This window comes from Telopea speciosissima, chromosome 5 (assembly GCF_018873765.1).
Source record: "Telopea speciosissima isolate NSW1024214 ecotype Mountain lineage chromosome 5, Tspe_v1, whole genome shotgun sequence".
Taxonomy (NCBI): domain Eukaryota; kingdom Viridiplantae; phylum Streptophyta; class Magnoliopsida; order Proteales; family Proteaceae; genus Telopea; species Telopea speciosissima.
The window spans coordinates 1,076,180-1,100,711 of NC_057920.1; the positions used below are offsets into that span (position 1 = coordinate 1,076,180).

The 24,532-nt window shown below is 38.3% G+C and overlaps 2 protein-coding genes, 1 long non-coding RNA gene and 1 other non-coding gene across 6 annotated transcripts in view; 1 reads left to right on the forward strand and 3 right to left on the reverse strand.

The window, feature by feature from the left end:
* LOC122661485 (folate transporter 1, chloroplastic) overlaps positions 1 to 4,067 on the reverse strand; it is a 32,872-nt gene extending 28,805 nt beyond the window's left edge. Inside the window, exons 1-5 of the mRNA XM_043856893.1 lie at positions 3,935 to 4,067; positions 3,771 to 3,847; positions 2,441 to 2,517; positions 811 to 904; positions 443 to 536 (exon numbers count right to left, since the gene is read on the reverse strand). Coding sequence (XP_043712828.1) covers positions 443 to 536; positions 811 to 904; positions 2,441 to 2,517; positions 3,771 to 3,847; positions 3,935 to 4,055 — 463 coding nt within the window. The 5' untranslated portion in view covers positions 4,056 to 4,067. The remainder of the gene's footprint in view (positions 1 to 442; positions 537 to 810; positions 905 to 2,440; positions 2,518 to 3,770; positions 3,848 to 3,934) is intronic.
* A 3,012-nt stretch (positions 4,068 to 7,079) lies between these two features.
* Positions 7,080 to 7,303, reverse strand: LOC122663483. The gene has a single exon (XR_006333151.1). It is a non-coding gene; the product is annotated as a small nucleolar RNA U3 (small nucleolar RNA).
* Positions 7,304 to 12,344: 5,041 nt separating this feature from the next.
* On the forward strand, positions 12,345 to 22,895 carry LOC122661483 (BEL1-like homeodomain protein 6). 3 transcript variants are annotated; one of them, XM_043856890.1, is made up of 7 exons: positions 12,345 to 12,914; positions 13,641 to 13,749; positions 13,788 to 14,199; positions 14,248 to 14,938; positions 20,717 to 21,096; positions 21,201 to 21,261; positions 21,779 to 22,895. In XM_043856890.1, exons 3-7 carry the CDS (start codon positions 13,826 to 13,828, stop codon positions 22,454 to 22,456), a joined length of 2,184 nt encoding a protein of 727 aa, XP_043712825.1. In that variant the 5' UTR covers positions 12,345 to 12,914; positions 13,641 to 13,749; positions 13,788 to 13,825; the 3' UTR covers positions 22,457 to 22,895. The 3 variants fall into 3 exon arrangements, with proteins under 3 accessions (XP_043712825.1, XP_043712823.1, XP_043712824.1); XM_043856888.1 differs by having other exon boundaries at positions 13,788 to 14,938; XM_043856889.1 differs by having other exon boundaries at positions 13,685 to 13,749; positions 13,788 to 14,938.
* LOC122661490 lies at positions 13,808 to 24,525 on the reverse strand. Its single transcript, XR_006332894.1, has 2 exons — positions 24,380 to 24,525; positions 13,808 to 13,901 (listed from the first exon to the last, which is right to left on the reverse strand). It is a non-coding gene; the product is annotated as an uncharacterized LOC122661490 (long non-coding RNA).
* Between the last annotated feature and the right edge of the window lie 7 nt (positions 24,526 to 24,532).

Here is a 24,532-nt window from a genome sequence, read left to right on the forward strand (position 1 = left end):
TGGGTCATATTTTACTTGCTGTCAATTTTGATTGACCATTGTATCAGCTTGATATTAAAAATACCTTCCTTTATGGTGACTTACATGAGGAAGTATATATAAAGCAACCTCTAGGGATGTTGCTCAAGGGGAGAATCTTAGTAAAGTTTATAGACTTCATAAAGAAATTTATGGATTAAAACAGTATCCTCAAACCTGGTTTGATAAGTTCAGTACTGTTGTTACTCGATGTCGATTTACCCAGTATTATTCAGATCAATTTGTGTTTGTGTATGTTGATATTATCTAAGAGTCCCAGATCTTTCATCTAAAAAAGCTGTCGTAAATAATATTTAACTTCATCAATACTAGAAAAATAAAGGCATTAGTCTTTCTCAAAGACTGAGTTGCTGGGATAAGGCTGAGTTGTTGTTAAGCACAAGAAGATGTGAGTGAAGCATACCATAAAACCCAGAATAAGGCCGAGTTTTATGAAGAAGATTCTGTAGCTGCAATCTTGTCTTTACAAGCCAAATAGGATTTGTGAGCAAGCATACCTGTGGAGGCCAAAGGAATATACTAGTCAAGAACAACAAATGGCATTCATGAACCCAAACATGCAAAAACACACAAGGGAAAAAAGAAAAGGTAAAAATAGGAAGTTGAGGCAGCAGATAATAAAATCTTCCATAAGGCTTTCAGCAGCTGAGGATAACCATCGGACTTGGAAGATAACATTTATGATAAGAAATAATGGACCTACATCTTGTTTAAACAGTTCCAGCCCAATAAAGTCTGGAAAATCGTTTCAAAGGAGTTAAACATACTAACCATAGCACCTGCTTCTGCAGCTGAAACAAGATGAAGACCAGGGCTCAGCTTCTCCTCACTTCCTTTAGAGTACCTATGTTTGGCTCTGCTATAGCTATTTGTTTTGGGGGGGGGGATCGGATGGTTATTAGGCAGTCAGAAATAAATATATATTCTAACGGAATAAGCAAGAATCCAACTGAAAAATAGTAACACATTCATTTTATTTGCTCTTGTTTAGGTATTTAAGAGATAATAAGGAAGAAACCTGTGGCCCAATAACACACATGATTATCAAGATATATTAACATTTTCACACAAAGTGAGAAAATATTAGTGCCATAACCCACTCTGAAGAAGGAAGTATCAGAAAAGTTTAAAATAATATGTCCCTTGTTCTATAAGTAAAAAATATACAGACTTGTCCAAGTGCCATAGGAGTTACAGATTACCATTAATGGCAGATGTAGTAAATATCAATGATGGGAATCTGATAGCTAGAGGAAGAAAATTTCATGCAGTTTTACTGCAGGCTTTTCTTGAGGATCCAAATTGGGGCCATGGGATGATTTTTAGATTTCATATTTGTTCTGGAGTTACTCTATATAATCTAGGGGGTGGCTTAAGTAGTTTCTCCAAATAGTCAGCTGTTTAAGAGACTTAAATTTACCCCAAGCCACTAGTGATAGAGTACTTTCATAGTTATCATTAGAGAAAAGTTTTCATACACGGCTGCGTAAACCGTGTATGTGAGAGGGTCTCTCACAAAGAGTTGAAAAAGTCATAAATCCCCACCCATTAATTAATGCCTTGAAACTCCCACCCTCTCACATATATGGTTTACACGACCGTGTATGAAACCTTTCCCCTTATCATTATGAGATTTCATTGTTAAATTCTTTTCAGCCGCACAACAATTTAGCTTTTTTCTATTTGCATAGGTAAGCTGCACAACCAGCAGGGGAAGTTGATTGCTCTATTTGAGTCGTTGCGTTAAGTAGGAATTGGTTCAACCTACAGTAGGGGTCACAAGTACTTGGGAGTTGATATTCTAAAAAAAGTTATGTCCTTACATTACAAGGTTAATGAATATGATTATTTACATCTCAACAGTGTCTGCTGTATGAATTTCATGTGGTAACATCTGATTTGGCCAAAAGTTTGAACATGTCCACAAAGTTTGAGTTCAAACCAAGCTGCGACATGGCAAATGTAGCCACTAATGAGGGATTCTTGATCCCCATAAAATATAATAAAATAAAAACAGCCCATACAAATCCATAAAATGTCAATTGGATTCAAAAGAACAAGTAATCATTTTTCCCTCTTTTGGTTGGAGGGGGGGGGGAGCTGGGAATGCCAAGATCGTTATGCTGCCATTAATTCTGATATTTAACTGAAAACGAGCATAAAACAACCACTAGAAAATCAAACACAACTTTGAGTTTTCAACTCCTCATTATCAAAAGGCTAGGTAAATTTTTCACCGAATATTCGTGAATGGAAACTAAAAATGACTTCATACTAAGGCATTGAACTTTAAAAGTTAAGCAATAGCCAAATATTTTCTAATATTTGAAGATTTGGCATCCAATCCTCATATTATGTAATTACATCTACACAAACCAGGTAACATCGAAGTACCACTTACAAGAAAAAATATAAACCCCAAGAAACAGTTGAACCTAGAACTGCTGGATAGAAACCTGCATAAAGGCCCTTCAAACCCTGAAACATACATAGGCATGCATAATTAGTCTTCTAATGAATGAGCATGATAAACTACAGAATATGACCTCATAATTGTCCAATTTTTTAAGAAACCAATAAATTATAGACATCGATCACTTTTTCTCTTTATCTTAATTAGGTAAGGGGGGGAGTGGGGGGAAGAAAGCACATTCAAAGAAAGAAACGAGGATAAATCAATCTGTACATAAATAAAAAGCCTGAACATAATAAGAGGTTGTAATGAGATGTTCAAAACTCCAGTACCTTAAAACTCCGCTAGGATTGAAGCCCAAAAGAAAATCAGACTTTACACCAGGTTGTTTATTTTCTGGAAACTGAAGCTCTTGTCAGCAAGGATTCATTATTGGATTCTTTCCAGATTGTCCAACAAGCAACAAAGACAAGGATATTTCCAAAGGGCACATCCTCTAGGGATAAAAGCAAACACAAGGTCACAAGATGTAAACCCAACATCTTATCTGCTCATGAACAACCACAATTCGTAAGTGAAAGGACCTAGATATATCATTTCGTTTTCTTTAAGTGATTTGTATTTAACTATAAATGAAATATAGTAGAAGTTTTATCTTACCGTATCAAAATATTGAATGTGTACAAGTTACTTGGGGCATAAATTGGGTCTCCTGATTAATGTATTGGTCCTTTCACCGTTTTTCTCTACTTGTACAGTTTAGAGTTCTAAAAAAAAAAAAATGGAACACTGCCCTCGGTGCATTTAGGTCTGAAGCACACTGTGAATGTCCTTCTCCATAAAACACACTCTCCACTGGCCACTCCTGATCGCAACTTGACAACCTTGCTAGCACTAACATATCCCTTTAATTTCCATAGTTATCAAGAAGAAGAGAATTTATAATAATGACGAGTTGGCTATGAAATCCACCGAATGGGCAATACTTGTGAACGCAAGATTCATTGTACTCTTTGGAATTCCATAACTTCAAGCTGAGTCGTTCAAAACAAATTGGATACAGTTAGCCGAAGTACAGCAATATTGAGTTCTTGATTAATAACCGCGGTTTTGCAGATCATTAACAACAAATGGGATCGATTCTTTACTTTAAAGAAATAAATAAATAATCAAGAAACAATCAGGTAAGTGGAAATCATGAAACGAACCTACCTCCGTTCGAGCTATCGTGAAGATAGCATGTCCGGTGTTGTTGTACTTTAAAGAAATAAATAATCAAGAAACAATCAGGTAAGTAGAAAGTAAGAAATGAACTTACCTCCGTTCGAGCTATCGAGAAGATAGCATGTCCGGTGTTCTTGAACGATGGGAGATTGGAGAATCGACCGTCGTTAACTGATAATTCGTTCAATAAACAATGACAAGTCAACCAGCAGGAAAGAATAAACATCCGCAGAGAAAGAGAAAGATGGGATTGGTGACCTTGAAACCTGGTACGGACGACATCGAGCGGGTGCAGAGCAGTAACTGTTGCAAATCCAGCAATCGCGCCGGCGGTGGCATTCTCCCATTCCCACCGCCCTACAGCTCCCAACGCAGGCATTCCCGCGCGCCCCACCCAACTCGACTCTCGTGTGGAAGATGCGCGACAAAGAGGACTCTGATAAGAAGGTATAACCGCCAGATCGGTGCACTGCACTGCGGGCTTAAGAGCTCAACACGTAGATCGGTGCGATATCCAACGATGCCGAATTTAAGAAGAAAGAAAAGAAAGAAAAAAAAAGAAAACTGGGTTAATCAATCTCTCACCGTTGGATGAAAATCATTCACGTGTTGAGCTCTTAAGCCCGCATTACAATGCCTCCTCCGGATCGAAGATTTTTTTTCGTATAAATTAGTTCTACGGTTATATCTTCTTACCGGAACACAAGAGTCGCACAAGTCTGTTTTGTGTTTTTTTAAAAACCAAAAAAGTGAACACAAGCGTCGAATGCGTGTGTTGGGACTTGGGAGCTGTAGGGCGGTGGCAACTGGCAACTGGCAACTGCTCTGCCCCGCTTCCGTCTCTCTCTTTCTCTGCCGATGTTTATTCTTTCCTGATTGTTTGTTCATTATTTATTTATTTATTTCTTTAAAGTACAAGAACACCGGAGACCGGACATGCTGTCTTCAGTCTGGATGGGGCCCTAACTCACTACTTTGACCGTCAAGCTTCTGTTGTCCAATGGAGGATGGAGTCTTGGAATCGGCGACACCAAATTAGTCCACCGACCAGTGAATGCGAGAACCTGGTCTTGGTCTGCCCAGGAAAGCTACGTTTCTCTTCTGGTTGGATCTTTGATTTGAGGTCATAGGCTCATTTGGATTTCCATTTCGATTTTTGAGAAGTTTGGTTCCATTTTTTCCTCTCTTCTCCTCGTTTGGAAAAAAGACTCACTTGCCCTCCTATATCCAACATTGTGATTGGTTTATATGGCCAGCTTACTGAAAATTGACGGAATGCCCAACCTCAGAAATCAATCAAAAATTACAAAATAGTTGAGGAGCTAATTTTGGACTCTCACACTCTCTAACCCCACCATAATCCATTATCTGCACAACCTTCCCTCCCGGCCTCCACCTCAACTCCCTCCCCAACATGGCCTGCCCTCTGCGCCACTCCTACCCCTGCTGCATGTGCTACTTAGGGATGTAAATGGATCGGATTCGGCTCAGATAGTGCTATATTCGCATCCGATTAACTTTCGGACGGATTCGAATAGTGCTAAATGGACACGGACACGGATACGAATTAGATATTTCATCCGTTTACATGTAAATATAGCTTTTCGGATAGCTATAGCCTATCCGTATCTGTATCCGTTTAGCTTTCGGATGGATTCAGATAGTACTAAATGGATATAGATACGAATACGAAAATGGATTTTGACTATTCATTTACATTCCTAGTGCTACTCCCTTAAAACCCGCCTCCACCCTCTCCGCCCTACCCTCCCCACCGCCCCAAACCTACCACTCGGCAACCCCCTCTCCTCGCCTCAACCCATGAGAAGTGCTTGTCCATCAAGAGGAATCAGTTTTCCAGTGGACTATGCATGCAACCAAGTAATTTTACTTTCTTGATAAAAAAACTATTCATTAATTTATTTTTAAAAATCAATTTAAAATGGAAATCAAAATCCAACCAAGAAAACCATAGTCAACGAATTCGGAGAGAAATCAACCCAAAATTAGAAGCCTTCCAACGGCCCATTATTATATTACAGAATTTTGGAGGTGATTTATTTCAATGGGCTAACCCATAAATAATATTAATACCCAAATGGGCCAACTGGGGGTTTTGGAAGTTTGGACATCTCTACTTTCCTGGCCCTTTTGGATTGTTGGCCTTAATAAAATCTAGTCACATGTATCAGGAGTTGTTCTTTATTCCACAAGGTGGTGGACCCACACCCATACCAATACCTATCCACATAAGATGCCTAATATTCCAAAACTTAGTGTACTACACTGTGATATCAATGATTGCGTTTATTCTTCTTTTTGGGTAAATAGGAAGATTTATTGAAGATCATAAAAATGTAACTTTTTTTTTTTTTTGGAAAAGGAAAGCTTTATATTAAATAAAATAACAGAGAAGGAAAGAGAAAAAAAAAAAAAATGGAAGGCCAAAACAACAGGCCCTCACAAAACAAAAGGAGATGTCTTAATTACATTTTAGACGAGCATATCTACATCCCCTAAGATCCCTAACTATACAGGCTTGGATCTTAGACGGCAAAGACTCAAAAGAGAATTCCTGCCTGCCAATAGATGACTTCAACTTGGAAAGATGATCAGGCACTTGATTAGACTCCCTCTATATATATATATATATATATGCTTGATATATATAGGCTATAAAGTGAGGGAAAATGTTCTCTCTCCTTCCTAGTTCAAAGTTTCCATATTGTTTGTCTCTCCAATAACCTATATCCTTTCCAAAAAAAAAAAAAAAACCTATATCCGAATAAAATAAGGGAAAAGGTTCTCCCTCCTCTTCACATGAATTGACTTCATTGCCCTCCTATATGAAAAATGTTTTCTACGCCGCTTCCTCAGATAACCCTTTCCTAATAAGGGAAAGGTTATGAGCCACCAAGGCAAGGTATACTAGCACCTTTGTGTCTATCTTTTTCCTTCTCGTGTGAAATGATCCTAATACTCTCTCATGTTCAATACCATTTTATTGCATTTCATTGATGCGCTCCCCTTATACTGCTTGTTCAGAGAACCTTCTCCCATAAATGAATGTTCTTACAATCCGAACATCCACACTCATTGGCAAGGTTAAGGAAGTAGTATCCACAATGGATCGGCCTTCATCAAGATCGAATTAGCTAGGAATAGACCAGAATTGCCTGAACACTAGAAAAACATGTTTATTGACTAGAATCATATTGATTCCTATTCAAATCGCCTGATTCGACCAATTCCAATTAATCCCTTGAATGTTTTTTTTTTTTTTGGTTATTGGGAGGGTTTGGTGGAGAGCCAAAAGACTCGAACTCGAGACCTCTTGGTGAGCATGGGCATGAAGTGCACCACGGCTCACCAACTGAGCTAAACAGTTGTTGGTGGGATTTAGAGTCTGTCAGACAACCGTGCAACCACCCCCAAGGTTGGAAGCCAATTATGGGAATGATCCTCTACTGCTTGATGGGGTTCCTACAGAACTCATCAGAACTGTTAATCACGCTCTGGTCGCACAGCCATGTCTCATCAACCAGACTTAGGTCCCTATCTCCTTGGAACTCAAGGATACAGAGGTACGAGCCTATAGAACAGATCCTGTTCCAATCCCTTGAATGTTGCTTATTAGATTTGAAAAATGTGTTATAACTCACCTCGCTCTTTGCTCATTTCCATCCAATTGTAGGGAAGGCACTGCCATGGTGACATGTTTTTTATGAAAGAATTCCACAATGTTGCTACAACTTACTATTTGTTATTTGTCTATTCATTGAATGTAAATTTAAGTACAAGTACACCCAACAAGCAAAAGTTCTTGTACCAAACCTCTTTTTGCCATGTGAAAATTGATTTGGCTAGTGCCACAGGTGGATAAATAGGATACTTCTTTTTTATAATAAAACAAATTAAAATTATTTGTTCAAATAAAAGTGTTTCCCACGGTGTTGATTAAACGACAGTTTATCCTCCTCGGTCAACACAGATGAACTGGGTTCTTCCACACAAACCCCACTCTGAGCCGGAGAATCATGTGACAAGTTCAACCTACATGGGTTAGGGTCATTCGGAAAACCCAATAGTGGTATATCAGGAAGCATCAAGCCACTAGAAACCTACGGAGAAACCTCAATTGCCAACTTAGAAACACCACCATTAACCATCATATGGATTTAGATTTTCTCCAATCACCCATTTAACGGTTAGAAGGACTTAGACACGTATTTCAATATCTACCAACATATGGAGATATGTATCCAAGTCATCTCTATTGTTGGATGAGTGGTTAGAGAGAAGTTGGAGTTGAAGAGGATCTTTTTCCCCATCGTATCTCCTCCCCGCCCTCCCCATCCCCCATTGATAGCAGACACCAGGAATAGTAACATTACTCCCAAACTTTTGGCTAGCCCTATGGCTTATTTTGCTTATATCCATGGAGGACAATGTTCAATTTTTTTTTGGGACGAAAGGAATCAATAATAAAATTCTCAAACTTTGGGAATACTAATATCTTTTTGAGGAAGATTCCACATGCTACTATTGTAGGGGAATCTCATACCCACCGCATAGCAATGGCAGCGCATGAGATGGTATCTTCGGTATAGCATCCACAATGATAAAGGAAGAGAGAGAAAATAATTATATATTTTTTTAAATCTATTAGAAAACGTAGGTTAAATGGACAGCATGAGGATCTTTTTCTCATATTTTTTTGTGGGTCCTAATTAGATATCATATCTCATATATTTCTTGTGGAAATTCCCAACCACCACAAGATTTGAGTACTAAAGGTCTTCCTTACCCTTTTCTATTTAAGCTTTTCCAATTTCAAAATTTTTGGTTAGGACTTACGAGCTGGATTTGTAACATGAATTTACTGTTTACTCCCTGCCCTAATCTAGCTTCATTCGAAATCTATCTCATCCTCATTCACATTGAGAATGGCCATGGAACAAAACTCTGTTCAAATACATGTATGACTTATCATGTATTTGATCTTCCTTTTTTATTTCAGGTCTTCTTAATTTTTTTTTTCTTCTTTCTAAACACTAAATAGTATTCAACTATTTTAGGGTTTTTAGTATTCCATTACTTTTAGGAGTTTCAAGTCGGATATCCAAATATATTAACTGTTATAACTCTTTGTTCCTTTTTATTTTAGATTATTTTAACTAAAAACCCAAAAATAGTTGAATTATATTATTGTTTAGAAAGAAAACTTAAAGTAAGAATAATTAAAATACAAGAGAAAAAGGCAAGTATATTATAGGTCATAGAGTTGAGATACACCACAAAAACTCACACCTGTCTAATGTATAAGTTTATTTATTAGGATCACCATTTGAGACTGAGCTTTGGCAATAAAAGGATTTAAAGATGTCTCAAAACAAGTAGTGGTATAGGAATTGGGATCAGAATTGGCCCGGCCGAGGCTGATCTTGAATCCAGTCAATCCATAATGGATTTCTAAGATTAGAGTACATTTTGGTTGATTCTAATCAATTTCTGTTCATTTTGGACCGACCAATTCCAATTTGGATCGAAATCAACCAAGACCAACCCTGATACCGGGAACAAAGACTTTGTTGACCAATTCTATAGTTTTTTTTTTTTGGTAGAAGTTCTATAGGTTATTGGTTTGCTTAGCAAATGGTTATACTTCATTTAGATTGAATCTGTCTCGGTTGCATTCTGAAGATGGTTTCTTGGAATGTACATAACTTTCTTTCAAGGGAAGGGTGGGGTTGGGGGGTAGTTAGGATCGATTCATTTATATAAGATCAGAAAAAGTAGAGCATTGTAGGTTGTAATTTGCCTATGTTGCCATCTTGGCAAGTTTTAACATATTATCAGCTTTGTTTATTCTTTTTAAAAATACTAATCATTATTAAGAAAATAATGTACAGTTGTCTTGGAAGTTGAAAGACTTTAATAATAAAATTGGTAGTTCTATTTGAACCATATGGAAGGCTAATGACATAAATCTCTATCAAATATCATTCGCATTGATCATGTGTTAAATTTGATTGGTCCTCTTATGTTTATGAAGACTTTCCCTAATTTGTATTTTCACCGTTCAATGGTTACCTTTCCCTCTTTGTGGTTTGAGGAAGACTTGATCTAATAAAAAATATGGGAAAGAGAACGCTACTTGATTGTTTGATTTCAATCCAATGAAATCAGACTCTGGGACAATCTAAATCCGATTCTCAATACTATGAACTTGATACAAGAAGAGGAGATCGTGGGGCCCACAAGGTGCATCAATTTTGATTTGCATAGAAAGAGCCATGTGGCAGATACAGCTGCCTTCTCCACCAAAACCCTCTTCTAATTAATTGTATAATGTGAAAACAATAAGTTAGTTATTATTCTAAATTAATCATAATTATTAATTTATGTACTACAAGTATACATACAATATCGGGATTGGTAATTGTTAATAGAATCTGGTGCCAGCTAATCACCGATTAATTTGTTATTTAATTTCTAAGCTTCCAATGTCGTTATACGGTTATACCTAAGTCACATTAATTAATAAACGAAATTTTCTTTGGAATAAAATATGGGTATCCGTTATGTAATATTTGATGACGATTCGCGGTGGCCACTGTGGCCAATGAGGGGTTAAAATTTTGATAAAGAGAAATAGTAAATTAATCTGAGGGTAATGATTGTAAGTTGTCAGAAAGACAGACATCTTTGGGTCCCACGTCAACCTACGCAGTCCACCACCCAATCAATTTCCACCGTTGATTAACAATAGATTCGCATATTCCGAGGCACTGCGTCAGATTCGATGACCCGAATTCCCACGCAATCAGTTCTCTGATCTCTCCTTCGTCAGGCGTGTTGGATAAGTTCTCACGTCACAGTATCCATGCATTCATGTATCAACACGCGAATTACCATATTGCCCATCCGAGATTACCACTAGGATGTGTGATTTATTACTGTAATGCCACTTGCTTAGCTCCAAAGCTGTAACCTACTACATCTGGTACTATTGGCTCAGGTTCAAATTCAAGTTCTAAGCTACAATTATTATCGCTTTGTTTTAGCTTGTAAGCAAGGTTTAAAGGAATGGAATCCAGGTCCGGGTCAGTCCCAGCCGATTCCAATTGGGTATCGGTTTGAACCTGTCTAAAATCGATCAAAAGCAAGAAATTTGCTGTTATTAGTTTTAAAATGGAAAAATTTTGCTTCTTTGTTGGTTTTAGTTGGTTTGATCAAAACAATGGAGATAGATCATAGGCCATTTCATGACTTTAATGACTTTGTATTTCCTCCGGCTTTTTAATATAATATATATATTTTTTATAATAAAACAAAAAAAAAAATGGAGATAATAATAAGGCAATTGGAAGATAGGGGGAGTAGGTCCCACAAGCTAAATCACTATCCAATAACAATCTGATGGTGATCTTCGATTAAGTCATTTTCAGAGGATCTGGTGATGCAACTTATCATTAACATGCTCTAGGAACCCAACAACAAAAAAGTTACATGTAGTTTGATGGACCCCATTGTAATTCTGATTTATGATTTAAAGGAATTTATTTGTCATATGGCCAATCTATATCATTTCTTAGATATCTAATGGTCATAATTGTCACATCACAAATTCAAACATATATTTGATGAAAAATTTTTCCCATAATAATACGGGGAAAGAATGTTGTCTGACTATATAGTGCATGATAGTGCTGTCCAGTGTCTATCTCTCTTCTCCTTCCTATGAAATGACATGTATACCTTCTATCTTGGGAGGAAAGAGATAAAAGAACGGAGGTGCTAGCGTATGCTACACAATAGAATACGGAACTCAATCCCTAATAATACTCCCAAAAAAGAAGTGCTAATGTTACGAATCTTTCTTACATGCTCTTTTTACACATCAAATGCTCTTAATCCTCTTATGCAGTATAAGAGATGTGTACCAAATTTTATACATTTATGGATCCCCAAGTTCTTTACTCACATGTCAAGGTCTAGTCCTACTAGTATTTTCCATGTGGTAAAAACAAAGATTTAATAATCAAGAGCTATGAAAGAGTGCATGGTAATGTTTAGAGGATTGGGAATGAATATAATTGAAGGGGAAAGAGATCGTTGCATGGTCGTATAATCCTGCACCAATATAAGGACCAATGAGAACACATCCAGGGGTATCAACATGAATGAGATTTTTTATTTCATGAGGGGTAGGGTGGTTATTTCACTGTTCGGGTGTAGATACCCAACAACTAGGCAGTGTTATCCTTAATGGGCAAAACGGCAAATTAAGCTATGAATTCTCATGATTATTCCGTATGATGACCTCTTTATGCAATAGTTGGATTTACAACATTAGCTGTCTTTTGTGGAAAAAAAAAAAGTGGGTGTAGGAAAAGGTTCTACCACGGGCATGTATTTGAAAAAACCAAAAAAAAAAAAAAAAAAAAAGAGAGAGAAGAAGAAGACAACGTTTACAAAAGAGGGAGAAGACACGGAACTGACTCACTCGAGTGGGGAACACCTTAATTAATTATATGCTAATCAAGGATTAATATAATTAAGATGATGATAGTCACCATTATTTCCAATATTAAAAGAATAAACTTAAAAATATCATTTCATATGGTGAGTGTTATCGTTTTAGATCTTCCCCACGCTGTGAGAGAGAGAGGAATGTGTTTGAAGCAGAGAGAAGAGAAGATGGGTTGAAGAGAGGTTTAGGTCTACCTACTGGTGGTTAGGGATTTGAACACCATAACAATAGCAAAACCAACATCACCAGCAACAACAGAAGCTGGAACTCAAAGAAGAAAAGAAAAAAAGGTGAAAGGGAAAGGAAAAGGCTCTTATTTTGGGATGATCTATTGAGTTTTGTGAGAAACTTTTAAGAGGTTTTAATGGAGAGAGTTTAGAGAGGGGATGTTTCTCACGTGGGATGATGGAATGATGGATGGAGAACATACGAATTAAAAAGAAAAGAAAAGGGGTGAACGAACGTATAACTGTTGTTGTTAATGCTGCTGTTGTTGTTATTCTTTATTTAACAAAGAAAAAATCTATCTTTTAAACAAGTGTTCTATGTTTTTTATTGTTGTATTTGTTCGATGAAAAGGAACGTTGGTTTTGAATCTTGGGATTGGGTTGTCTCCGTTTTGGGAGGATTGTATCAGCAGATCGAGTGTGCTTTCGAGCTTTTCTGCTCCCCACGAAAGACACAGCACTCTCGGGTTTTCAGGTAAATTTATTTTTCTTTTTTACTCTCTTTCTTTTTGTGTTTACCTTCCAAGTTCCATAGTTAGTGTTCGATAAGAAAACGGAAAAGCTGTCATACTTTAATTTTGTTTTCCTCGTCTCTTGTTTTCGTGTTTATGATATGGGTTTTGAAGTAAAGGTCATATGATGATCCAGAGATGAAAAAAAGAAAGTATCTTTTTCTCTTGAGAAATTGAATTTATTTTGTTGTTTTGGTCATTTAATGTTTTCCCATTTGATACGTGCTCGTCTTTTGTGTCTTTAGTTTCTCAGAAATTATTGCTTTCGGCAATTTCAAGAATCTGGGTATTTTTGGTTTTCTTCTTGTTCTGGGTTTTCCGGTTTGGGTTGTTACTTGTTATTTCTAATTTGTTTTAAAGGTTCAATTTTTGTTATTTCTAGATGTCTTTGGCAAAAATTTTCCTCCCCGTTTCTCCTTTCGATGGAAGGATTTTAGACCACAGCAAGTTGGGATTTCTTCCTCTTTCTGTTTAGATAGATACCGAGATCTCTTTCTGTTTATGTTTTTCTGCCACTACCATTTAACAGTGGCTCAAAAAATGGCAGAAAAAAACCCTTCTTCCACACCCCTTTTTGGCCTTTTTGAAAATAATTGTTCTCTGTTTGGTCACTTGTCTGCTTCAATCTCTTTAATAGAGAATTCAAACTCTTTCACTTGTATAATTCTGAGTATGCTGTTGTAAAGCAGGTGAAAACAAGGACGGGTTGTAAGGATTCGAGATCGAATTTTAGAAGCTACAGGAGATTTTTGAGATATTTTAAGGGTTGCTAATACCTGGTCACTGTTCTTCCCCGAGGCAGTTCGGCTCTTGGAGCTACTGAATTCCTTGCAAAGGAGGCTGGTGATGTGTTATCTTTCGAGGAGGAGTAAGCATGGCTACTTATTTCCCCGGTTCCAGCAACCAAAGAGAAGTCATACCAACCCTATATGCAAGGGACCCTGTACCTACTACTTCATATGCTGAGGAATCGGTTCTTCCTGGAAACATGATGATGTATATGAACTACTCGTCTTCTGCTGGTTCCTACTCAGAATCCCTAGCTGGAAATTCTCAGCCTCAGCAGAATTGCGGCGAGCTTCCTTCCATGGGAACATCAGAATCAACTGCTACACAGCAAGGCACCTTCTCAAATCTTGTGGGTTCTCATCTTGGTGAACAACAACAGTTTGGTGTGTGGAGGGACGGCAGAAATGAGATGATGTTCATGCGGCCGGCTGGTGGCTCCACTAGCATGCAATCGTTTGGTGGGCAGTTAAACAGCAAAGCGGATGATATGGTACGCGGCTCCGTTGCTGAGGATTCCCAGGTGGGTCTGCAGAGACAACTTGGGATTCTACATGGTGGACAGAATTTACAGGGACAAGGGTTATCCCTCAGCCTTAGCACACAGATCCCGTCCACCATTCCTGTGTCTCCATTCCAGTACAGGAACTCCAACCCAGGTTTCTCTTCACTCGTGAATTCTCATCCGTCTATGTCGGGAGATGGGGGTAACGGGACCAGCTCGTGTAAAGATGACGAAAGCTCTCAAGGTAAACAGTCGAGGGATGCTGAATACTTGCAGCCTGGTTTTTCTGGAGCAAATCGTGATGCTATCAAAGGGGAGGCATTGAATAACTTCCAATACTCAGTGGGCCCCAAACTGATGCATTCTGATCCATCTCCTTACGGACTAACGGGTCTTGCAAACACTATTCCCAACTCCAAATACCTCAAAGCAGTGCAACAACTGCTTGATGAAGTTGTCAATGTTCACAAGGCTTTGAAACAATCAGAATCTGACAAACACCAAAAATTCCATGGTTCTGGTTTAAAGGATCCCAAAGAGACTGAAGGAGAATCAAATGATGGCACTCAGTTGCTTACTACCTCTGGGAACTCTTCGAAACCTCAAGAGTCCGGTACCAACAATGCTGAGCTTTCACCTGCTGAAAGGCAGGATTTGCAGAACAAGATGACAAAGCTTTTGTCCATGTTGGATGAGGTGCGCCATTACATTCATTGTTTCATACTAATTCAGGGGATCTCCTAGTTCATTGCTTCAATTCTCTTATCTATTTTATGCGGTAGTTAATCCTATGTACTGTGGTTGAATGTTACTGGTATTCGCTTACCTCTTTACTTTTTTTAGTTAGAACTATGTGATTGGTTAAAGCTTTGGCATAAATTCTCTGGTTTCCTCTGTTGTTTTTGTGTATAATGAACCCCTATAACCATTAGTTTTCTGATGCATGCAAATGTTTTAAAGCAGGTATCACTGAAGACCTCAAAAGTAATGTAGCTAAATCATTCAAGTCTATGTAGGAGGGTTGTCTTTTCCAACTTTCAGAAGTAGCATCTTGTAGAACAGGAGGTTGTGCACAAATATGAGCAGCCCTTGATTAGTTTTCCTAAGAAGATCGGTCGAATACAAGAAAGCATAAATGTCTTAATAATTAATGTAGAAGGGTTTTGGTTTTCTGATCTCCTTTTCCAGATTACATGCAGGAATGCCAAGCAATTTTCTCTCTCCCTATCCTGTGGATAAGATGGAATCAGATAGAATCAATTGCTAGGTGAAATTTTGTTGGATGTGCTTTGCTGTTTTTCAAAATTGGCATACTCTTTTGTGATTTGCATTGGGTATAAGGTTGGATGTAGTTAGTTCCTCCTGGTTGACCTACTAATACTTGGGAGACCTTTGCTATTAAGGCAAGGATATATATATATATTTTGGGGGATGTAGTTCTTGAAATGAAATGGTTCCATATTTCAATCTTGCACAACTTTTAACCCTCATACTTTTGACTCCTGAAAGACCTTCCGAGAAGGGAGAGCTGAAGGCTTATCTCCACCTTCAGGCATTCAGTAGGAAGTGAAATTGGAAAGTCAGATGCTGGTGCAAATTTGAATGAGAGAGAGGTAGGAAGTTGTCCAATGGCTAATATTAAACCTATGCACTGTATTGAAAAAGTGGGGAGGGGGGGGAGGGGGGTTTGGAATCCATGAGAAATAGGATAATGCTTTATGATATGATCATTCTTCCAAAGCAAAAATGTTGTGCAAATGGTTTGGAAAAAGATCTGAAAAGTACTTTATTCTCCTACCCTCAATTATTTCTTATGGTGAGTAAAGTTCTTTTAAAGAAATTGCCATGCGTGTTTTGATTTGAGTGTTACATATGAAAAATTAAACTTTTAAAACTTCCTCATTAAACCATAGCACTGTATGTATGTATGTATGTATCTATGTATGTATGTATGTATGCGTATTTTTTTGCTTTTCATTATGCTGTTGTTCTTGTATGTTTTCTCTGTATGCATTTAAGAAATTGGTCTATTCTAGTGTGTTAACACCATGTGATATTAATTTCTTAGAATCCGAAACTATTCCTCGTGTTCTGCTTCTTGAGATTCTGCAGTGCTTCTCATTGCTAGGATGTGAGTCTGAACGCTCACAGAAAGCTATGAGAGCAGGGAAAGAGAATTTTGTCTCAACCTCCATTTATTTACAATTAGCTTTGTAACATATGCAAAGAAATTCTTGCATATGGAACTTTGTGCAACTTTCCCACTCATCATGTACAATTATTGTATTGTAGCCGTCCCTTTGTACAAGCTTTGTAAACTAACAGTTGTTCATCCTACTGTTTGGTATGGTTTTCATCCATGATGTACCGGTCATGTAACCAATTTTAGGTAGAATAGTATACTCCTGCATGAAATTTAAATATTTTTGCAACATTTTAATTGAACTTTGTTCTCCTAAACACCCTGTTGTAGCTTTTGCTCTATATGGTAACTGAAAAAATCAGTTGCTGAACTTTGATTTCCACAAGTATAATTTCTTGTCAGTGGTCACCGGAAAACAGTTGATTGAACAAATCACTTTCTAATTTAACAATAATCTCCACCACTGCCTAAATCACTGGCTTAGGAAATTGCTCTCTCTCACAAACTCACACACGTGTGCAAACGGGTCCTGTAAGATTTACTACTCATATGAGTATGATAGGAACTCTCTACATGTGCCATTTCTTAAAACTAGGACTGAAAAATCAGTGACATTGGTGAAATACAGTTCACCTCCTACCTCACAAGCTGTGTAGATTGCCTCCAGACAAGTTTGAAACATGGCATATGATTCCAGCCATGGTGCAAGCTTTCAGCATGTTTGCCACAGGCTCATCACTCTTTTCTTAATTGAATATTGTAAACTAAATTGTTATGATAATTTCCTGTGCACAGGCAGCTCACACACACCATCCCCTCCCCTCCCCCCCCCCCCCCCCGAGAAGTGTGGAAACAAGAGGGTGCAGTGTGACCATGGGCTGCCCCCCAATTTTTATTCATATTTGTCAAAATGTTGTACAGTGTCATGTGTGAATGCCTGTTATGTTAAAAAACAAGTGCAATAAATGGATTCCACAGGTGGAATCAGAGTCATCCTCATAAGAGTTTCTGTTAGTCTTTTGGAATTCTCTGAGCATGGGAATCAATTTAAGATAAGGGACCAAGCATATTTGCATATCCTTGGGAATGTCTAGTACTTCCTTAAAAATCCCTTTAGTTTTCACAAACCTCCAATGAACTGCAGAAGGAACTGGCTTCTGTACATTCTGATTTCTTCACTTCTAGGCTTATTGCACAATAAAGCTTCCAAAGAATGAAATCATTTATCTTGAGAAGCTGCATAAGATAATAAGTTATACGCTAATACCGTAGAAATGGAGTAAGAGAAGCACTGAGGGAGTGGAAATCCATACCCCAGGGAAAGAGATGAGTTGTCAAACTCATTCTCTAATTCTGTCCAATAACTTACAAAGTAATACCGCCAACATTTCACCAATTTCATGTACTTAAAATGGAAAAGAACTAATAATCACAAAAAACCAATCATCTAATCCATAGTTCCAAAACAAACCCAAAAGAACCTGCATTAGATTCCTAAACTACCAATGGAAACTACCATGCTACTGCATCATATGCAATATCCTCCCTTTGACATGACAAGTATCTGCCTCTCCAGTTACACACCCAATATTTTTTATCTACTGTTAAAATTTTTTCAAGAGCCAACATCCTCCTGGATGTTTACAGTTAAACCTAAGTAGAAGTAGGTCCCGTATTCTTCTTAAAATGGGTAGGAGTCTCACATCCAGAGATTAAGGACTGACGCGTTGGTGCCTTTTGGTTTGGATCAAGTGTAGTATCTATTTTTATGCTTAGAACACCCCCAATTCTATATTCCTTCCACCTCTTAGCACTTGATGGTGTGCCATTCAAAATCTGAAAGAGGAGGCTGTGCTGCATTCCTCTCTGATTGTCTCTCATTGAAGGTTGTTCTAAGTAATGGCAAGCTGTCAGGACAATTTTCACACCCTGAATAATTTTTATTTCTTGAATATAATTTTAAGAGATATATCCAAAAAAAAAAAAAAGTTCAAAGGAAGTTTAAAAGAAAGTTATTTGCATTGAAAGAGTGGCAATGGCATTGTTAAGCTTCCAGAGGGGAAGGAATTTTTGAGGGATTATTCCTGAACTTTAACCTACCTTGATTTAAAAGTGAAATTTACTCATTCATTCTACCTATGCTTTCTCATGCAATTCCAATTAGGTAACTTCTGCTTGCTGTAGGTTGATTTTGAGAAGTATTTCTGACCAGTTGGCCCTGACTCTACATGTAGTTGCATATTTGATTATCTAGAGTCTGATGGTTTGGGATATCAAATGAGATATCACATTTTCATCAGTTGCATACTTGATTGTGTCTGACCACTAACCAATGATTCTAGGAGTAGAAAGAAAGTCATGTTCTCCCATGTATACATCTGAATCTGAAGTAAGTTAACTTCAGTACGTAGATGTTACCATGGTTGCTGATGCATCTCAACAGTTCATGAATCATTCTTGAATCTTACAGCATCCTGTACTATTTCTAGTACAAGACATATTTTTCCAGTTGCACATGTTTGTACTAATCGTTTTACTTCTTTTTTTTTTTGGGGGGGGGGGGGGTGGGGGTTAGCTGATCTTGTAAAGTTAATCTTACGGAGAAAAACCAGTAGTTTGGTTTTTTTTTCTTTTACTTGTTAATTGCATAGAGGGTTTGAGGTTTACTACCTATACTTAAAATAATTATTGAAGTTTTCACCTTTTTTTTTGTCTTGTTCTCCCCCAATTCCCCCCACCCCCAAAAAAAAATAAAAAAAACAAAATTAACAAGATAAAAGAAATCATTGATTGGTGGCAAGCACATTGTGGTGCCTATTCTCTTTTATGGTGAAGAGAGTTTGCCCAAATTATTTTCATGAAGGCCTTTTGGTTTAGGGTACTCTATCATCTGTCATCTTGATGTATTTGTTTCAGTGTTGACTTGCATAGAGGCCACTGAAGTGTCCACTGTTATGTGCATGATGGCTATTTCAGATTTAATGGCTATGTCATCTTGATGTAATTGTTTCAGTGTTGACTTGCATGGAGACCACTAAGTGTCCATGTGCATGATGGCTATTTCAGATTTAATTGTGGCGTAATGTTTCATATATCATATTGTTCTTCCTCTCTCTTAAGTAATGACTAAATATCGAAATTACCCAATGCTTTATGGAAATTATGATTAAATAATTCCCTGTAAAGGGTGGAAGAATATAATCTTCTCTGCAAGTGTAAAAGCTCCCAACAAGTTGGAAGTGTGATGAGTATGTTTGTTTGTACCTGCTTTAACCTTAATATATATACTTACTACTAATCCATTTGAACCGACTTAATCCTTTTGTCTCTCCTGTTGTGGTATCATTGTTTTACTAACTATTCATGTGTCGAAGAGAAAAAAAAAGCTACGTAACTAAGACCTCATTGCCTACATCAGAATCTGGGAGGAGGTGGCAAACTAGGCCTCAGCAGATGCTAAGGTTTAGGTGATCTGGCAACTACCAGATGGTCTGTTTTAGTATTGGAGTAGATGTAACTAGTTTTTAGGCTTTCTTTCCTTTGACAGGCATGAACTCTGAGGGCTTTGGCTCCTTGTCTGAAGTTTAAAAGACTGAAATGTTCTCTTGCTTGCTCATTTCCTCTTGTTAATTCCAGCTATAAAATTTTCAATTCCTCTCCTCAAGGAATATACAGCCCTTTAATTTTTGTTATCAATCTTCAATTTCATCAGAAGGATCCTGAATCTGACTTCACCCTGTTTAAGTTATAAAGGTCATGTTACTTTCAATTTTTTATTTTTTAAATACCCTGAACGAACTTTAAAGCGGGAGGGACCATATAGTAATCCGGCATTTAGTAGCCAAATGTTGGAAATCTTTCTTGGCCATTTTCTCCATACCATCATAGATTATCCATAAAATGCTTGAAATTTGGAATATGAAAACTTTGGAATGTAAGGCCATGTCATGATCCTGTAGCAAAAACATTTAATTCTGTCGTTTTCTTTCATGCATATTGTTTCTACACAAAATGGTGTGCGCTGCTTTCTCACATCTGCCATAACTAGGTACTCAACCGTCACACAACTATGATGGGTTTGATGAACTTATGACTTGATTTTTGGAATGATGGCTAAATCAGGAAATCAGATGCAAGTTATTCAAGTCCTGTCAAACAAGATTTATCACAGGAAAAAGTTTTCTTAATGTTGATATAAACATTGCAGACACTATTTTTCCATCTGTTGTTTTCCCATTTTTGGATAACCTATGCAGCAAGTGCCAACTTACAAGATTGCTCTCAGTTTGTCTTTGGACATCCAATTTTCATTTTAAATTACCTTGTTGCAGGTTGATAGAAGATACAAGCAGTATTATTATCAGATGCAGATTGTGGTATCATCTTTTGACGTGATAGCAGGATGTGGTGCTGCTAGACCTTATACGGCACTGGCCCTGCAGACTATCTCCCGTCATTTTCGGTGTTTGCATGATGCAATCAGTGGTCAGATTCGAGCGACACGAAAGAACCTTGGCGAGCAAGATTCTTCAACAAACAGCAGGGGGGTTGGAATCTCTCGACTGCGTTATGTGGACCAGCAGCTCAAGCAGCAGAGGGCTCTTCAGCAGCTTGGTATGATGCAGCAGCATGCTTGGAGGCCACAGAGGGGGCTCCCTGAAAGCTCTGTTTCTATTCTTCGTGCTTGGTTGTTTGAGCACTTCCTTCATCCGTAATCCCTCAAACTACCGCTCCTTTTCTTCTTCCCCTTACCCATACAAGATATTCCAATGCACTTGACGGCCTAACTTCTTTGGTGATTTTAATGTTCACCAGGTATCCAAAGGATTCTGATAAAATCATGCTAGCTCGGCAGACAGGCTTAACTAGGAGTCAGGTAAATGAGCGTTGCAAAGAAAATTTACTTTTTTTTTGGGGGTGAATAAATTATCATTATCAAAAACCCCAAAAAAAGGGGGAGAGAGGGGGAGGGGGAGGGGGGGGGGGGGGGGAGAGGATACACAAGGGATGAGAAGGGGGGGAGGTGACTATACAAGGATCTTTATCACCTCCAGTTTGCTGACCGGCCCAGTTCCCCAGTTCCTCTAACAAAGGGGGGCTGAAATGACCTCTCTACCCATGCCCAAACACCCTGCCCGGGTGGGGTCCACCATCCCCCTATTAGAGGAACTGGGGAACTGGGCCGGTCAGCAAACTGGAGGTGATAATTTTCCCTATACAAGCCTCAAGCCCTAAGAAGGGAGGCTGAGGACTAAAGAGAGAATCCTCTAAACCCCAGGATACAACAATATGCCTGTTCCTTGAGTTGAAGGGTGGCTACAATCTCATTAGAAACAATATCTCAAAGCCGGGCTTATTCCTTTATCCTTTTTCTCTTTTGGTCCTACTCTCAGGTCTCAAATTGGTTTATAAATGCACGGGTTCGACTCTGGAAGCCCATGGTTGAGGAGATGTACAAAGAAGAGACTGGTGACACTGAAATTGATTCAAATTCATCATCTGAAAATGCACCAAAAGCAGGAAGGGATGATAACGAGGCACCCAAGGATAAGGGGGAAGATTTTCAGCAAACTATGAGTACAGTGACTGATAGATGCCAGCCTGAACCATTTCATGACTCAAAATCCAATCTTGTCCCTGATATAGAAATGTCTGGACCGGACGCAGAAGCTGCCTTTCAGGATGATACCCATAAAGGAGATGATACTGATTATGGGGGGATGAAATTAAGGGAAGATCAAAGACCCAGTTTAGATGATTGTAGCCTTTTCCAGGATGCACTTGTTCAGTCTGACAGGAATGGTGGTGTGAGGTTCATGGGTGCCGCTGCTGCATATGAGATGGCCGAGTTGGGTAGGTTTGGGAGCAGCAGTGGGGTGTCGCTCACTTTGGGGTTGCAGCACTGTGATGAAAGTGGCCTGCCCATTTCTGGCAGTACCCCTCACAATTTTGTCACATTGAGAGGTGATGAAATGTACAACACAGTAGCTACTTCTGGGGGCCCTGACACAGCTGATTACGAACGACACAGGTTTAGTTCCTCACATCTATTTCATGATTTTGTAGCATGATGTGATGCTTGCGTCGCAGGTCAATGATAAGAACCTTAGTTCTTCTCAAGGAGGGTGAAGAAACAATAAAATTAGCAATAATAATGTTAGCCCATGGGCTATCCTTTGGGTGCCTTTCATCCTGCTTGCAAACTGTTAAAGAATGTTTCATCAAAAAAATTGCTAAAGAATGAAACTTAGTAGTATAGAAACATGGATATGTCAAAACACAGCTGTAGTATAGCAAGAGATTGGTGGGGAGGTAGCATATTTGTAAAGATAAGATGCATTTTTTTTTTCTCTTTTTTGTGTATTCTGTTGAAGAAGAAACTTTGTACAATTATTTTCAGTTGGAATTGAAGAGAAGGGATTAATCTCATTCGGATGGGATGAAACTTTTTCTTATCAAAATGCTGTTAACTATCCTGATGGTTATTAAAGCGGTTCTCTTTCTTTTTCATTCCCTGGCCCACTACCTACTTTCAAACTTTTAAAAGGGTTTCCTCACTTCTCATCCCCCTGTTTCAAGAATTGATGCTTTTAAATGCTTGCTTGTGCTATTCAACCCTTTTGTTTTCTTGTAAATCTAAGATGGACTGTCATAACATCAAGCTTGTGTCCCTGTAAAATTTTTCCTTTTAACTGATATTGTAATTCAGATGAAAGCATGGCTACTCAGGCTGTGTCATGGCAGAGCAGGTGGAATCTAAATTTTGCAGGAAGGCGAGGCCAGGATCCCTATTTACCATTGCAGCAAAATGTCCTTGGGATTGGCCAGAATCCGGATCAGCCGTAGAATCTTCCGATCCTAATGGGCAGATTCCAATTCCATTAACCCTGACCATGTGACGGTTCACCTGAGGCTCAAATTTGATGCCAATGTAAGTCACATAGTTCACAAGTGGACTACATGATTGAATCAAAACCTCCAAATTAGACACATGCCTATCCTGGATGAACCCTACCTATCCATATAGTTAAAAACTATCCAAATCATATGCCATGTAGCATAAATCAAGTGGACTGTTCTACCAAGTCAAGAACAACAAATTATTAATGTTAAAATCATCAAGCAAAATTGTCATTTTACCTAAAGAGAGTTTTCCTTCACCGTGGCTGCAGAAGGAATTACTTGAGCCACTTTTTTAGCATCCTTCGAATCAGAATCATGAAATCTGGGCCATTGAAATAAAAGATAGGAGAAGTTGTATTTTATTCACCGCGCACAGGAAAATTCACCACACCATCCTAGGGTTTACAAACACCTATAGGGTTTTAATATTTTTCCCAAAATACCCTTGTGATACCCAACCATACAGATTCCATTCGAGTTCAGATCTGTTACCCACATGGGGATGGGTGTGGGACAGATCTGAACCCTCCATGGGGTGTGGGACCCACCTCTAAGGTGTGAGACCCATGCCCCATGGAGGGGTCAGATCTGTCCCCACCCTTTCCCCATTCACTGGGTATAGGAAAACTTGGTCCTAAAAGATATATTTGCATGTAATCGTCACGGTTAGCCACGTATAAATTTTCCGACACAAATTCAACCATTCACCACTGTAACGGCATAACTCCCGCACATCTCCATTCATCCCCAAGTGATCCACACACCCTTGCATTTTTAAATGGTAGATTAGACAACTTTGCATTGGGCTGATGATACTTGATGTGTAAGCAGTGGGCAGAGCAGGGGCCTTGAGTCTACCTATCCAGAAAACCCATATTTGAAACGAAAAAAAGGGAAAAATTCCAATAACTCTTTGACAGTCAAAAGTTCATTGCAGAAAAACTCTACTTGTATTGCTTGCTTGAAGCAGTAGCCAGGGTTTAATGGTTGGTCAGACTGGTAATCGATAACCTGAAAACACAAACTACAATGAAAGTAACAAGTAGTAGATATTGTGAAGAATCAATATCTCATTTTCATCCCCATACTACAAGTATACTTTGACATTGTTTTACATGATCAGGAGACAAAGTTGTTCACTGAAAGTAAAAGTCCAAGGCAGCTCTTCTACAATCAAAGCCAAATCATATCCTCATTGTCAAACATGAGGATTGTTCATGAGCTTCCCTACACCCACTGAATAT

Coding starts and splice junctions, on each gene's coding strand:
- LOC122661483 (XM_043856888.1), top strand. CDS start 13,826: ATGGCTACTTATTTCCCCGGTTCCAGCAACCAAAGAGAAGTCATACCA. Junction 14,939..20,716: donor TTTTGTCCATGTTGGATGAG/GTGCGCCATTAC, acceptor ACCTTGTTGCAG/GTTGATAGAAGATACAAGCA. Junction 21,097..21,200: donor TTTGAGCACTTCCTTCATCC/GTAATCCCTCAA, acceptor AATGTTCACCAG/GTATCCAAAGGATTCTGATA.